This window comes from Mobula birostris, chromosome X (genome assembly GCF_030028105.1).
Source record: "Mobula birostris isolate sMobBir1 chromosome X, sMobBir1.hap1, whole genome shotgun sequence".
In the NCBI taxonomy this organism is placed as follows: domain Eukaryota; kingdom Metazoa; phylum Chordata; class Chondrichthyes; order Myliobatiformes; family Myliobatidae; genus Mobula; species Mobula birostris.
Window position 1 is genome coordinate 67,883,217 of NC_092402.1, and position 16,130 is coordinate 67,899,346.

Here is a 16,130-nt window from a genome sequence, read left to right on the forward strand (position 1 = left end):
TCATTTACCATGGGGCAGAAGCCCGAAATTCCATACACCAAGTTCAAGACCAGCTATTTCCCTCCATTCGGTCCTTGAACCAACTGGTAAGACCCTTATCAGTACAGTTTAGCAACACTATGACTACTTTGCACTAATTATGTTTTCTTGTGAAAACTTTGCATTTATGTTTAATATATGTTTAATTTGTGAATGTTGCTTATCTGATGCTGAATGCCTATGATACTCCTGCAAGCACCTGGCAAGATGACAATAAGTTTGACTAAATAAATAAATTCCTCTTCAAGTCACACAACATCTTTACTTGGAAATATGTCACTGGTCCTTCATCACTGCTGAGTCTAAACTCTGGAACTCCCTCCCCCAACATTACCATGAGTACCTCGAAGGGAGTTACTGATTGGCAATAAATGCTAACCTTAAGTGAAACACAGATATGAATAAAAATCAAGACCAACTTATCGTGCAAGTTTATAAAAGCGCAGATTCCAAAGTTGCTACTCCTAGTTGTTTGGGTGTAGTACTCACAGCCTTTGATGGCATCCATTGTCTCATTGAAGTCCATTCTCTCCTTTGGGTTGTGTAGGATGTCAGCCCAATCAATTGACTGCGCGTGGCACAGAAACTTGTTGGATTCCAGATATACACCTCCCACCAGAATCTCTGCAGAGCACAAAAAAAAAACAAATGGAATAGCATAAGTAAAGAAATGAAATAACGATTGTTGAAAGTCCAAGGAGATGCAAGAGAAAATTTTATTTTGGGGCTAATGCAGGGAATGAGCATTGCTTGGAGTATGAGCACAAAAGTTGCCAAATTCTAGTAAAACCTCAGCTCAAAGTATTGCAATTGGATCACAGTTTATATAGGCTACAGATGTTCTTTATGTTGGAAGATTATTCTTGAAATATCTAAAATACCATTCTATTTCAGCTATCAGTCTTCCAAATCAACAAACTTTCTCACAATATTCCTTTATTTGATGGTGAACATATTCTTCCTTCAGTGTTCATTACCTGGCTAGAAGAAAATAAATATCTGCCATTGAGACCTTTGTGGTTAAAAGTATCATGCACCACGGCCAATATCCACATCTAATCAAGCCTCTCAAAGTGTGAGTGCACATGATATTGTTGGGTATTTCAATAGGCACATATGGAGACTTCCCTAATGTCAATCTAGGTTACAAAAATGTGTTACAGACAGTCCTATGGACAAGCAAAGCCACAGACTCAGTTATTTGCTTGATCTCAAGATTGGGTTTCAGGAATGCTGAGCAACAGAAAGGAAAAGATAGCTAGCCAAGGCTCATAGTCCTGATTAAGATAAGGCTCCCCGTGCAAGGTTCCTTCATGGAGGCATGGGATCCAAGGGGACATTGCTTTGTGGATCCAGAACTGGCTTGCCCACAGAAGGCAAAGGGTGGTTGTAGATGGTACATATCCTGCATGGAGGCCGGTGACCAGTGGTGTGCCTCAGGGATCTGTTCTAGGACCCCTCCTCTTTGTGATGTTTATAAGTGACCTGGATGAGGAAGTGGATGGATGGGTTAGTAAATTTGTTGATGACACAAAGGTTGGAGGTGTTGTGGATCATCTGGAGGGTTGTCAGAGGTTACAGCAGGACATTGATAGGATGCAGAACTGGGCTGAGAAGTGGCAGATGGAGTTCAAACCAGATAAGTGTGAAGTGGTTCATTTCAATAGGTCAAATTTGAAGACAGAAGGGCAAAACTCTTGGTAGTGTGAAGGATCTGAGAGATCTTGGGGTCCGTGTCCATTGGACACTCAAAGCTGATGGTTGACAGTGTTGTTAAGAAGGCATATGGTGTGTTGGCATTCATCAACTGTGGAACTGAGTTCAAGAACTGTGAGGTAATATTACAGCTATATAAGACCTTAGTTAGATCCCATTTGGAGTAATGTGTTCCGTTCTGGTCACCTCACTACAGGAAGGATGTAGATACTATAGAGAGAGTGCAGAGGGGAATTACTAGGATGTTGTCCGGATTGGAGAGCATGCCTTATAAGAATAGGTTGCGTGAACTTGACCTTTTCTCCTTGGAGCGACGAAGGACAAGAGGTGTCCTGGTAGAGGTGTATAAGATGATGAGAGGTATTAATTGTGTGGACAGTCAGAGGCTTTTTCCCAGGGCTGAAATGGCTAACACGAGGGGGCATAGTTTTAAGGTGCTTGGAAGTAGGTGCTGAGGGGATAGCAGGGGTAAGTTTTTCACACAGAGAGTGGTGGGTGCACGGAATGCGCTGTCAGCGATGGTGGTGAAAGCGGATACAATAGGGTCTTTTAGGTACATGGAGCGTAGAGAAATAAGAGCTCTCTGCGGCAGTCTTTAGAGTAGGTTACGTGGTCGGCACAACATTGTGGGCCGAAGGGCCTGTAATGTGCTGTAGAGATCTATGTTCTATGTTCTAAGATTTAAGCGCTACCTGTGGCTGACTGGGCTACACTCTTACCAGGATTTAGAAGTTGTGGGTTGAAATCCTACTGCAGAGACTGAAACACAGAAATCCAGGCCAAAGGGAATACTTAAGAGATGTCAAACCCAATGGATGCGGAAGATGTATGGCCACTATTTTGGAGAGGAGTAACATAATTCTCCCTAGTGCCCTGAAGCCAATATTTATCCTGTGCCATTTAAGTGCAACCTCTGGTTGGAGTATGTGTGTATGTGCGGAAAAGTGTTGAGACCAAGATTGGATCAGGTGTGATCTTACCGAATAACAGAGCAGACGAGAGGCCAATTGACCTACTTCTGTTCCCATTTCTCCACAGCAAGGTGAAATGGTTTTGGAGAGAATTCTATAGAATGGGATCATGGAGTGGACAGCAGGCTGGGGACAAGTGTGTGGGAAACCTTCTAGATGCGCCCAGCCAGCCTGGTTTTCAAGCAACAGAGCAATATCCTAGAACCATGCATCATAACCAAAAAGTAGCTCCAGCCTAAAGTGAAGAAAATGGAGGGTGCAGGGATCTCAATCTTTGTAAACACACAAACACTACTACTTGATAGCTAAACATTACCTTCCACCATTTATATGATAATCCTTTGTTTCAGTCTTTTAAATGGTGATCTTTGTACTGATAACATAATGTGCTGTTAAGTAGATAGTTCTCAGGAGTTGATTAACTCTGGGGGGGGGTGTGGGGGAGAGGGGCAGCTGAGGTAGAAGTCTAAGGATAAAAGGCTTTTTGCAGTGAGTTGGTCATGGAATTTAATTTAAAACCGTCTTTATGCAAGACAGGAGGCCACCCTGTGAGAATGACCACGCAGAAGTGATATTTGTAACTGCAGGCAGCAACATCTTGGCCTAATGAAGGGATTTATTCAATTTAGTTTTTCCACCACTGGCAACCGTGCTTTCAACTGCCTGGTCCCCAAACTCTGGAATTCCCTCCCTAATCCACACTTCTGATCCTGAGATTTCCCTCAATACCTGCATCACTGATTGAGCTTTTGCTTGCCTGTTCTTCTAATATCTCCTTATGTGACTCAGTATCAAATGTTTTATTTGGTTTGATAATGATCTCGTGAACTCTTTTGTGACGTGTCTCCTAAATTCTGTCCCGATCCCTACAGACACCCTTGCTAGATGTTTGCCATTCTGTATGACTGAAAGTTGTTGTTATCTTTGACTGGGACCCCCAACGCACCTGCCCAGACTAACAGTTGAAAATAACACCAATAAGAGAGCACAGTGGTTAGCATAATGCTTTACAGTGATAGCGATCAAGGTTCAATTCCCGCCACTGCCCGCAAACAGTTTGTGCTTTCTCCCCGTGACCATGTGGGTTTCCTCCGGGTGCTCCGGTTTCCTTCCACATCCCAAAGACGTACGGGTTAGTAAGTGGGCACGCTATGTTGGCACTGGAAGCGCGGCTGGCGACACTTGCGGGCTGCCCGCAGCACAATCTTCGTTGATTTGACGCATTTCACTGTATGTTTTGATGTTCTAATGTACATGTGACAAATAAATAAAGCTCATCAAAAAGAAACATCCTGGTAATTACTGTGTCCAGTGTACAAAATCTGTGACAGTCATGGGCTGCACCAGCGCATCCTCAGACTGTGTTGGTTGTTGACACAAACAACACATTTCACTGTATGTTTCGATGTATGCGTGACAAATAAAGCTAATCTAATTTTATTAACCTGCCAGATGCTATACAGTATTGTTCACACAGACACACATCATCTTCTCACATTGCCCTGTAACTTTACCCAGGAGGATGGAGTAATGACAACGGTCTGCTCCATCACTGACATATGTAAAGAGAACCTTACTGGCGGACTTAGGATGTGGATTGTACCCTAGCTGTAGCCCACAGTATCTGTCAGTGGATAACAAACTTCCTAACAGGTGCTTGTTCAATCCAATGTCTATAAGCACAGGCTCTCCCCGGGGCTTTGTTCTTTCACCTCTCCAGTTCTCATTTTATACAGATGACTGTACCTCCACAGACAAACCATTAAAATCCTGAAGTTCATGGATGATATGATTGTAGTCAGTCTCATCTCTAATAATAATATGACCTGCTATCAAAGGGAGATATGTAGACTGTCGTGCAGCATGATGTGCTCATCATAACTTGGAGCTTAAAGCTGTCAAGACAGTGGAAACGAGGATTGACTTCTGCTGACAACCCCCTACCTGCCTCCCCCGTCCCCCTTGGAAATTAATGGTCAGGCCGTGTCTGTGGTTGAGTTATTCAAACTCCTGGGGTCTACCATTACCTATAAATACATTGAAGTGGGACAAGCACGTTACTCTCATCACGAGGAAAGCCCAGCTGAGATTGTCCTTCCTACACCAACTTAGGAAACTTAACGTCTCAGGGTGTGTCTTGATGAATTTTTATTCAGTCATCATTGACAGTGTTGTGACCACCTCTATCACTCTATTTCCGCTGCCTCCTCACTCTCCAGGTCCAGACTGCAGCGAGCCGCTCATTAGAGAAAATTACTGATATTAGGAGACCTGTTCATTGCCAGAGCAAAGAAAAGAGCTGAAGAATTTACTGCAGACTCCACCCACCCTAACAGTCACCTATTCACCAAATTGCCATCAGGGAGACGCTGCCAGTCCATCACCACCAGGGCTACACATCATCTCTGAAGTTTCTTTCTTGTAGCTGTCCAGCTTCTCAACAAAATTCACTCAGGTGTAATACTCTAACTGTCCCTGCACAACATCCATTGAATGCTCTTTCCTGCTCTCCTCGTTCTGTTGATAATTATTGAGTCTGTTCATGTGTTCACATTTATTTAAGACGTTCGTGCATGTGACCGTTCTGCTAATTGTTGACTGCTCATGGCTATTTGCACTATTGTCTTGTAAATTGTTGGTTGCTATTGTGTTGTCTGTTTTGGTGCTGTCCTGTGTTTTTTGCTTGGCACCGAAACACAATCAATACTGGCATGCTTCACATAACTGGCAATAAAGCAAGCCTGAATCTGATTCTGGCAGTTGAGGGTATACGGCCTGGTTGGAGGAGTGTGAGGTGGGGTGAGGGGATGGAATGGTGGGAATGAGGTGGAGTGAGTGCAGGAGGGTGGAGTTAGTGGGGAGTGGGATAAGGAGAACTTTTGGGGAGAGGAATGGGGGTTGAGTGGGATGAGGGCAGTGTGAAGGGACTCAGAATAGGGGAGGGGAGCTGATGTATGGGTGAGTAGAATGGGGGCAGCTTGATTTGGCTGTGGCTGTGGCAGAGCAAACAACAATCTTTGGATTGGCTGGTTCCACAAAGCCTGTTGCCTAGTTTGAGGCAAAATTTGGCTCCAGTTCTGCTCCTTGGCTGAAAATCTGGTTTGACAGAAACTGCAATTCTCTCTCTGACTCATTGCAAGAGTCACAACAAATAAATCTTTTAATTAGACCTGTCATCCAACCCCACATCTTTAACAGAGTCCTGGAGGGAAGCACAAAGGCACTTACTCGATGCAGAAATAGCCCCTTTTCCCCTGGGTTGGTTATGGGAAGGTGGAGGGTCTTCACTAAAACTTGAGCTAGCTTCAGTATCTGAGCACTAGCAGCTAGTCTAATGGTTGCTGTGTGGTATAAGGTAACGTCAGGCTTAGAGATGTTGGTTGCTTTAGTAGAAATGCTTGCCAGCACTCCCTGTCCAGGTCCATACTGCCAAGATGTGGCCTCCTAAGCTCTTCTGTGCTCACAAAAAGTATACCCTTCAGACCAGACAGAGCAAAGGAAACTATGAAGTCACAGCGTCTGTAAAGTGCTCCAAAAGTATTGTAAGTCTTTGCCAAGGCAATGATGTAGACTACGGTTCCAGAGCACTCACTGCTCCCCGGGAGTCCCTCTCCAATTCCTCTTGCCCACCTGTCCAAAGATCTTACCTGTCAGATGTTTAAAGCCAAGCTGCTTCAGCCCTTGAATTCCATCTTTCCGGTAGTTGAGGATCACAGAGAGTGCGTACTTGTCATCGTAGAGCGCTGTACCACGGATAATTCGCAGATTTTCCAGAGGAAGATACTCAAACTGATTCAGTGCCACGAGCAGGTAGCCAGTAACCTCCCGGATTGACTGTGGGGCAAAGAAGCCAATGTTAGATCTGCAAGGGGATATACTATACAATGCATGAGTTCGATCCAGAGTAAAGTTCCCTCTGCACTGTCCCATTAAGCATAAGGACAGCAAGGGTATGAAAAAGATTAAGTTCTATTTACACTCAAAATAATTTACCACCCTCTCAGAAGACACTCCATACTACATTAAACTTTTGACTTACTGTGTTCCACTCTCATCCAGTTTAATGTCATTACCAATATTCTGTAATCTCCTCCAGCCCCTCATACCTCAGAGACCTCATCCTCCTCTAAATCTGCCCTCTTTCTCATTTTAAGACAGCAACCCCCACTGCCACCCCTTCTCCCCCACTCCACTAACAGTTGTGCCTTCAGCTACTTGGGCCTAAGCTCTGAAATGCCCTTGCTAAATCTCTATGTCCCCCATCTCCCCTTTAGGATGCTCTTTAAAACTCACATCTAACACCAAATATTGCTACTCATTGACTTTATTGTATTTCTTTGTTCTGTTGTGAATGCCTGCAAGAAAATGAATCTCATGGTGGCATATTGTGACTATTTGTTTGTTTATTTTGAGATAGAACATGGAATAGGCCCTTCTGGCCCTTCGAGCCACAACCCCAGCAACCACGGACAACCCCGACTTAAAGAGTGGGAATAAACGGGACCTTTTCAGAATGGCAGGCAGTGACTAGTGGGGTACCGCAAGGCTCAGTGCTGGGACCCCAGTTGTTTACAATATATATTAATGACTTAGATGAGGGAATTAAATGCAGCATCTCCAAGTTTGTGGATGACACGAAGCTGGGCGACAGTGTTAGCTGTAAGGAGGATGCTAAGAGGATGCAGGGTGACTTGGATAAGTTAGGTGAGTGGGCAAATTCATGGCAGATGCAATTAAATGTGGATAAGTGTGAGGTTATCCACCTTGGTGGCAAAAACAGGAAAACAGATTATTATCTGAATGGTGGCCGATTAGGAAAAGGGGAGGTGCAACGAGACCTGGGTGTCATTATACACCAGTCATTGAAAGTGGGCATGCAGGTACAGCAGGCGGAGAAAAAGGCGAATGGTATGCTGGCATTCATAGCAAGAGGATTTGAGTACAGGAGCAGGGAGGTACTACTGCAGTTGTACAAGGCCTTGGTGAGACCACACCTGGAGTATTGTATGCAGTTTTGGTCCCCTAATCTGAGGAAAGACATTCTTGCCATAGAGGGAGTACAAAGAAGGTTCACCAGATTGATTCCTGGGATGGCAGGACTTTCATATGATGAAAGACTGGATCAACTAGGCTTATGCTTGCTGGAATTTAGAAGATTGAGGGGGGATCTTATTGAAACGTATAAAATTCTAAAGGGATTGGACAGGCTAGATGCAGGAAGATTGTTCCCGATGTTGGAGAAATCCAGAACGAGGGGTCACAATTTGAGGATAAGGGGGAAGCCTTTTAGGACCGAGATGAGGAAAAACTTCTTCACACAGAGAGTGGTGAATCTGTGGAATTCTCTGCCACAGGAAACAGTTGAGGCCAGTTCATTGACTATATTTAAGAGGGAGTTAGATATGGCCCTTGTGGCTAAAGGGATCAGGGGGTATGGGGGGGAAGGCTGGTACAGGGTTCTGAGTTGGATGATCAGCCATGATCATACTGAATGGCGGTGCAGGCTCGAAGGGCCAAATGGCCTACTCCTGCACCTATTTTCTATGTTTCTATGTTTCTAACCCAAACCCTAATCACTTGGCAATTTACAATGAACAATTAACCTACTAACCGGTACGTCTTTGGATTGTGGGAGGAAACCAGAGCACCTAGAGAAAACCCACGCGGTCACGGGGAGAATGTATAAACTTCTTAAAGTCAGCAATGGGAATTGAACCTAGGGCTCCTGTACTGTAAAGCATTGTGCTAACCTCTATGCTACGTGCCGCCCTCAATACGTTGTATGATCATAAATTTACTTCAAACTTTCTTTCATGCAGCTTTTTATCAATTTTTGATTGATAATCACTCCCGGGATGCACCTTGGGGTATTTACTATCTTGGATGTGCTGTTTAAGTCCACTGTTGCTGTATTTGGGAGAATTGTCTCAATTTTCTCCTATGCTTTGCTGATTAAGACAGACTTAGCATTAAAATAAGAGAATGCTGTAAAGAGAACGAGAATTTTTCTTTTTCTATTCTACACCCACAAGAAACTGGGTAGAAGGTCCCAGTGGCAGCCAAGTTAGCAGAGAGAGCAGGTTTTTGAAATGTCAGTGCAACGTTCTTTGGAAGCCAGCTCCTAGAGGCTGAGAAACAATTTGTAAACTTCACCATGCCACTGAGCTTCAAGCAGTCAAACCTGTGTTGCAATAGAAGTGCTATTTCTACACAATACAACAAACCAACGACAGAGTCATCCAGAATGGAAAATGCCCTTTGGCCCAACAGGTCCATGTTGGCCAAGATTCCCATCTAAGGCTAGTCCGAATTGACCCATATCTCTCTAAACTGTTCTTATCCATGTACCTGTCCAAGTGTCCTTTAAACTTTAAGTCTCGTCTTTTATTTAGCCACCTTGGCAGCAAGAAAGATCAGTGTAAATATTAAACTGAGAGGGCCACAATGCAACAGACCCTGGAGGAATAATGGAGGCGAGCAACAGTTTGACCAGGAACAACCCCTTTAACCTCCTATTCTATATTTACGCTCTATTCTTGGTTGGTGCGGCTGTAACGAAACCCAATTTCCCTCGGGATTAATAAAATATATCTATCTACCTATTACTGAGGGAGCAACAGCTTTGAACAGCTTGTATCAGTGCCTCATGCAGAGGTAACAAGGACAGAGAAGGGAGACACATTTAAGCATATCTGGTTGTCCAGTAGGAGACCACATCCAGTTGCCCTACTGGTGGAGGAGCTACTGGTTGGTGAACAGATTATCAACAAGCAGCTTTTGTGACCATTGTAAGAGATTACATTATTCTCACAGCATTTATTGCCCTTCAGAAGGTGGCAATTAGCCATTGCAGTCAGGTTTATTATCACGACGTGTCTCATGAAATTCGTTGTTTTGAGGCAGCAGGACCGTGCAATAACTGCAACTGTAACGAAACCCAATTTCCCTCGGGATCAATAAAGTATGTCTGTCTGTCTATCTATCTATCTATCTAAATTCTTATAAGTTACTATAAAATATATTATATACACACACACTGCAAAAGAGAGATCATTATGAAATTTGTTATTAAAATGTTGAGTGTGTGTCCTGTAACTCCTCCTGATGGTAGTAAAGAGAAGAGGGCACGTCCCAGATGGTAAGGCCTTTTAATGATAGATGCCACCTTCTGGAGGCACCGGCTCTTAAAGATGTCCTCAGTACCGGGAAGGCCAGTGTCCATGATGGAGCTAGCTGAGATTACAACCCTGTGAAGCTTTTCCCAATCCTGTGCATTGGAGCCTCCAGATCAGACAGTGATGCAACCAGTCTGAATATTCTCCATGGTATGCCTGCTGAAATTTGCTGGAGTCTTTGATGACGTACCAAAGCTCCTCTAACTAATGAAGTAGAGCCACTGGTGTGCTTCCTTTGTGAAGACGCTCCCAGAGTGCTGTCAGAAAGGAAGTTCCAAGATTTAGACATAGTGACGATGAAGGAATGGTTCACATTTCCAAGTTAGGTTGAAGTGCGACTTGGAGAGGAGCATATGCAAGAGGTGGTATTCTCATGCACCTGCTGCCTTTGTCCTTCTCAGTGGTGAAGCTTGTGGATTTGGGATGTGCTGCCAGATGTAGGTGTCAGTGGGAAGGCCAGCATTTATTTGCCCTAATTGCCCTTGATGTGATGTTGGTGAGCTGCTATCACAAACACTAAAGTCCTGATACAGATCCCAAGTGGAGAAGTGGTGTGCCTCTTGTGAGACATTGATGTGATGTGGTATATGGTTTGGGACTCATGGCCACTGTTGCACTGCGCACCTTCCATTTGTGGAGCAGGTGGCCACATCCTCCAAGGCCTGCACAGACTGTTGAGTCCTTTCCGACGTCTTTGAGGGAGGTTGAAGTCAGGGAATTCTGTTGAGAAGATGGTGACAAGGTATTTGTTCCCTGCATTGGATGCATCTCTAACTCATCATTCCACCTGGACAGTGGGCCTGTGAAAGTAAAACTATCTAAAAAAAAATGCTGTTAATAGATGTAGTCAACTGCCAAACAATGTCCTCTCCTGGAATTATTTGTTCGAGGACACCATTTGGAAAGTCAGGGAAAAGTCTATATAATCTGGCCTTCAGTGTTTGAAAGTAGAGGGGCAGCTTCCATATATGTTTGCTACAGAAGCCAGTAATAGTTACTTCCACCACATATGCTTTTAAATGTTGCCGGTCCCACGTTTCATCAGACAGGCCCAGACAGGCAGTGCCTTACCTGTGGTTTGAGATAAAGATTGCACATTTCTCAGCACTCCTTATCATGATGAATGTGCTGACATACCTGCGTTTCAAATAGGAAACTCAACTTTTTTTCCCACAGTATGTTTAGCTGCAAACGCAATTCAGGAAAGTTTTCTTTTAACTTCAATTAGAAGAGAATGTTTTACAAAAGGACCTCATATGCCTTAATGTCTCCCTGTCCATTTATGCAACTTGTTATTGTATTATCAGGACAATCCAACATGCTCAGCAGCCAATGAACTATTTTCTGAACAACAATCATTGTTATTGTGCAAATACTGTAGTCCATTTAGCTTTGTGAAATGTACAAAGGCACTTTGCAAATTGTCAAACAAAATTTGATACCCAGCTATGTAAAAATCTATTAGGACAGGTGACTAAAAGCTTAGCCAAAAGGGTAGAACTTAAGGAACATCTTAAAGGAAGAGAGAGTGGAAAAGGGGGATCAGAATCAGGTTTAATATCACTGGGAAACATTGTGAAATTTGCTGTTTGCTGTAGCAGTACAGTGCAATATACAATAATAAAAACTATATATTACAATAAGAAATATATGTAAAAATTAAAGAGCAAAAATAAAGAGAAAAGATACTGAGGTAGTGATCATGGGCTCAGTGCCCATTCAGAAACCTAATGGCAGAGGGGAAGAAACTGTTCCTGAAATGTTGAGTGTGTGTTTTCAGGCTCCTGTACCACCTCCTTGATGGTAGCAATGAGAACAGGGATGTCCTAGGTTGCTGCCCTTTTGAGGCATCACCTTTTGACGGTGTCATCGATGCTGGGGAGGCTAGTACCCCTGATGGAGTTGGCTGAGTTTACAACTTTCTGTAGCTTTTGCTGATCCTGTGCAGTGGCCCCTCCATCTCACATGGTGATGCAGCCAAATTTGCGAGAGTCTTTGGTGACATACCAAATCTCCTCAAAATCCAAATGAAATATAGTTGCTGCTGCACCTTCTTTGTAATTGGATCAATATGTTAGGCTCAGGGTAGATCTTCAGAGATGTTGACACCCAGGAATTTGAAACTGCTAACCATTTCCACTGCTGATCCCTCAGTGAGGACGGGTGTCTGTTTTCTCAACTTCCCCTTCCTGAAGTCCACAGTCAACTCTTTGGTCTTACTGACATTGAGTGCGAGGCTCAACCACTCAACAGGCTGGTCTATCTCACTCCTCACCTCCTCGACAGCATCTGAAATTCTGCCAACAATAGTTGTATCATCAGCAAATTTATAGCCTAGCCACACAGTCGTGGGTGTAGAGAGAGAACAGTGGTTAAGCACACATTCCTGAGGTGCGCCAGTGTTGATTGTCGGTGAGGAGATGTTATTCCTGATACACACTGACTGATCTCCCAGTGAGGAAGTTAAAGATCCAGTTGCAGAGGGAGGTGCAGAGGTCCAGGTTTTGGAGCTTGTTGATTAGTACTGAGGGTATGATTGTGTTGAATGCTGAACTGTAATCAATAAAAAGCAGCTTGACGAAGGTATCACTGTTATCTAGGTGGTCCAAGGCTGAGCGGAGAGCCAGTGAGACTGCAGCACGTCCAGGTCCTTAATTCTGGCCACGACCAACCTCTCAAAGCACTTCATCACAGTAGATGTGAGTGCAACTGAGTGATAGTCATAGAGAGAGCTCACTCTGCTCTTCTTGGGCACTGGCATGGTGGTCGCCCTTTTGAAGCAGGTGGGAACCTCTGACTATAGCAGTGAGAGATTGAAGATGTCCTTGAACACTGCCGCCAGTTGGTTGGCACGGGTTTTCAAAGCCCTACCGGGTACACCATCAGGGAATGATGCCTTGATGGTGAACCCAATAGATTAAGGAGGGAACAGCAGAGCTGAAGGGCTGCAGTTGAACAATTAAACTTGAGGATCAGCAAGAGATGGAGGACCACAGAGATCTCTGTTTGGGGGTGGGGTGGGGGGGTTTGGTAGGGGGAAATGCTCACTCAAGTCCCATTCCAGAAAGAGTAGAAAATCTAAACCAACTCTCCAGGGCAGCACCAAAGGAGTTTTAGCTGAAACGTTGAACTGAGACAAGTCTGCTTTCTCACGTGAGCATAAAAGATTCCACGGTGCCTTGTATTTTGAGAAGAGTGGGTAATCCTCTCCGGTGTGTGCCCTAATTAATTATCTAATGTTACTATGAAGGAACAGCACTGCAGTATAAAATTGCCAGTTCTTCACCATCTGTGAAGTGCTTGGGACATCCTGAGGTTGTGAAAAAGCAATGGAAATGCAGGTCCCTTTCTGGAGAACATAATGCTTTTTTAAAATGCCAAACAGATCAGAGGTGCCAAGTTCACTGTCAGGGCTGAGTGGATAAGCTGCTTTCTTTTTGGGGGGTGGAGGTGGGATGAGTGGTGTCTGTGATGATCAGAGGCTATAGACTGCACCTGGATTGCACTTATTTTATTTTTCATTTTTTATTATTTACAGATAAAACAGATTCTTCTGACCCAATGAGTGCGTCGCCCAATTGTACCCATGTGACCAATGAACCTGCTGACCAGTACGTTTTTGGATTGTGGGAGGAAACTGGGAGAGGTGGAGGAAACCCACATGTATCGGATAGAATGTAAAAACTCCTTACAGACAGCAGTGGAATTGAACCCAGGTCACTGGTAGTGTTGTACTCACCACTACACTACCATGCCACCCTGCCACATCTATTGTTGGCAGAATCTCAGATGGTGACGAGGAGGCATACAGGAGTGAGATAGATCAGCTGGTTGAGTGGTGTCACAACCACAGCCTTGCACTCAATGTCAGTAAAGCCTGGTTTATACTTCTGCGTTAACTGGACGCCGTAACCTACGCAAGTGGCCTACGCGCGTTGTAAGCATTTATACTTGTGCATTGGTGTGTCTGTGCTGCTCTGCAATTCGCGCACGTCACGCATGCGCACTCACCTGCCCGCGCAAGGCTTCATGGTCATGGTAGTCTTTCTCGGGGTAAACAAGACGCAAGCATCTTTTTTCGTAAAAGCGAAATGTGTCCTCCATAATTTCGGAGGTCTGTGAAGCTTTATGGAAAGCATTGCAGCCAGAGTTCCTTCCCTGCCCTTCAGTCGCCCAATGGGAAGCTGTTGTAGCGTAGGAGGAAATGCGATGCTACCAAGCAGACCAATCACAGTTGTTGCGGTCTGCGTTGCCGCGACGCGTGGTTACATTTTGGGAGAGGTGTGTGTCGCAGCAACGCAGGCTCTCGCATAGGGTTCTGCGTCGGCTTTGCGTAGGGTTTGCGGTGACGCAGACCTTACGGTGACGCGTTGACACAGAAGTATAAACCAGGCTTTAGAGCAAGGAATTGATTGTGGACTTCAGGAAGAGGAAGTCGAGGAACACACACTAGTCCTCATCGAGGGATCAACAGTGGAAAAGGTGAACAGTTTTAAGTTGCCGGGTATCAACAACTCTGAAGATCTATCCCAGGTCCGGCATATTGATACAATTACAAAGAACTCATGACAGTGGCTATATTTCATCAGGAGTTTGAGGAGATTTGGTATGTCACCAAAGACAGTCGCAACTTTCTACAGATGTACCATGGAGAGCATTCTAACTGGCTGCATCACCGTCTGGTATGGAGGGGCCACTGCACAGGATTGGAAAGAACTGCAGGAAGTTGTAAACTCAGCCAGATCCATCAGGGGCCACGAGCCTCCCCAGCATCAAGGACATCTTCAAAAGGCAATGCCTTAAAAAGGATGGCATCTGTCATTAAGGATCCCCATCACCCAGGACATGCCTTCTTCTCATTGCTACCATCAGGGAGGAGGTACAGGAGCCTGAAGACACACACTCAATGATTCAGGAACAGCTTCTTCCCCTCTGCCATCAGATTTCTGAATGGACGTTGAACCCATGTACTCCACCTCATTACTTTTTTTCTTTTTTTTGCTCTTTTTGCAGTACTTATTTAATTTAATTTTATATTTAGATTTAATTTTTTTTGTAATTTAGTTTTTATTATGTACTGCTGCCTCAGAACAACAAATTTCATGACATATGTGAATGATATTAAACCTGATCCTGATTCTCCAAACATGTCCCTCAGTGAGAATTATACCCCTAGACCAGCTTCCTTCATTTAAGTTCTGGGGCAACTCTTCTGACAGTAATTCTCACTGGAAAACACAGGTGCATGCAACCAGCCTCCATTCAATTCTCAAAAACTAAAGACACTTGGTTGCCAAGCTCAGAGCTGCCAAGGCTGAGAGTCATCCGCAGGCACTGATTCTGGATTAGCAACTCAGAATTAACATTGGTAGTTTTAGAGTGGCCGATGCTGGTCAGGTGGACTCTTGGTTGTACAAACCCCATTTCCAGAAAAGTTGGGATATTTTCCAAAATGCAATAAAAACAAAAATCTGTGATATGTTAATTCACGTGAACCTTTATTTAACGGACAAAAAGTACAAAGAAAAGATTTTCAATAGTTTTACTGACCAACTTAATTGTATTTTGTAAACATACGCAAATTTAGAATTTGATGGCTGCAACACACTCAACAAAAGTTGGGACAGAAGCATGTTTACCATTGTGTTACATCACCTTTCCTTTTAATAACACTTTTTAATCGTTTTGGAACTGAGGATGCTAATTGTAGTAGATTTGCAATTGGAAATTTTGTCCATTCTGGCTTGATATAAGACTTCAGCTGCTCAACAGTCCGTGGTCTCCGTTGTCTGATTCTCCTCTTCATGATGCTCCATATATTTTCAATAGGAGATAGATCTGGACTGGCAACAGGCCAGTCAAGCACACGCACTCTGTGTCTACAAAGCCACGCTGTTGTAGCCCGTGCAGAATGTGGTCTGGCATTGTCCTGCTGAAATAAGCATGGACGTCCCAGGACGAGACGTCACCTTGATGGCAACATACGTCTCTCTAAAATCCTAATATACGCCTCAGAGTCAATGGTACCTTCACACACATGCAACTTACCCATGCCGTGGGCACTGATGCACCCCCATACCATCACAGATGCTGGCTTTTGCACCTTTTGCTGATAACAATCTGGATGATTGTTTTCATCTTTGGCACGGAGAACTCGACGCCCGTTTTTTCTGAAAACTAGCTGAAATGTGGACTCATCTGACCACAGCACATGGTTCCACAGTCTTTC

General features: G+C 44.2%; 1 protein-coding gene across 2 annotated transcripts in view; it reads right to left on the minus strand.

Annotated features, from left to right (window-relative positions):
* Nucleotides 1-16,130, minus strand: part of erbb3a (erb-b2 receptor tyrosine kinase 3a) — a 137,737-nt gene that overhangs the window by 59,772 nt on the left and 61,835 nt on the right. For both annotated transcript variants that reach the window (XM_072249569.1, XM_072249570.1), the window contains exons 4-5: nucleotides 6,374-6,560; nucleotides 529-663 (exon numbers count right to left, since the gene is read on the minus strand). In XM_072249569.1, coding sequence (XP_072105670.1) covers nucleotides 529-663; nucleotides 6,374-6,560 — 322 coding nt within the window. The remainder of the gene's footprint in view (nucleotides 1-528; nucleotides 664-6,373; nucleotides 6,561-16,130) is intronic.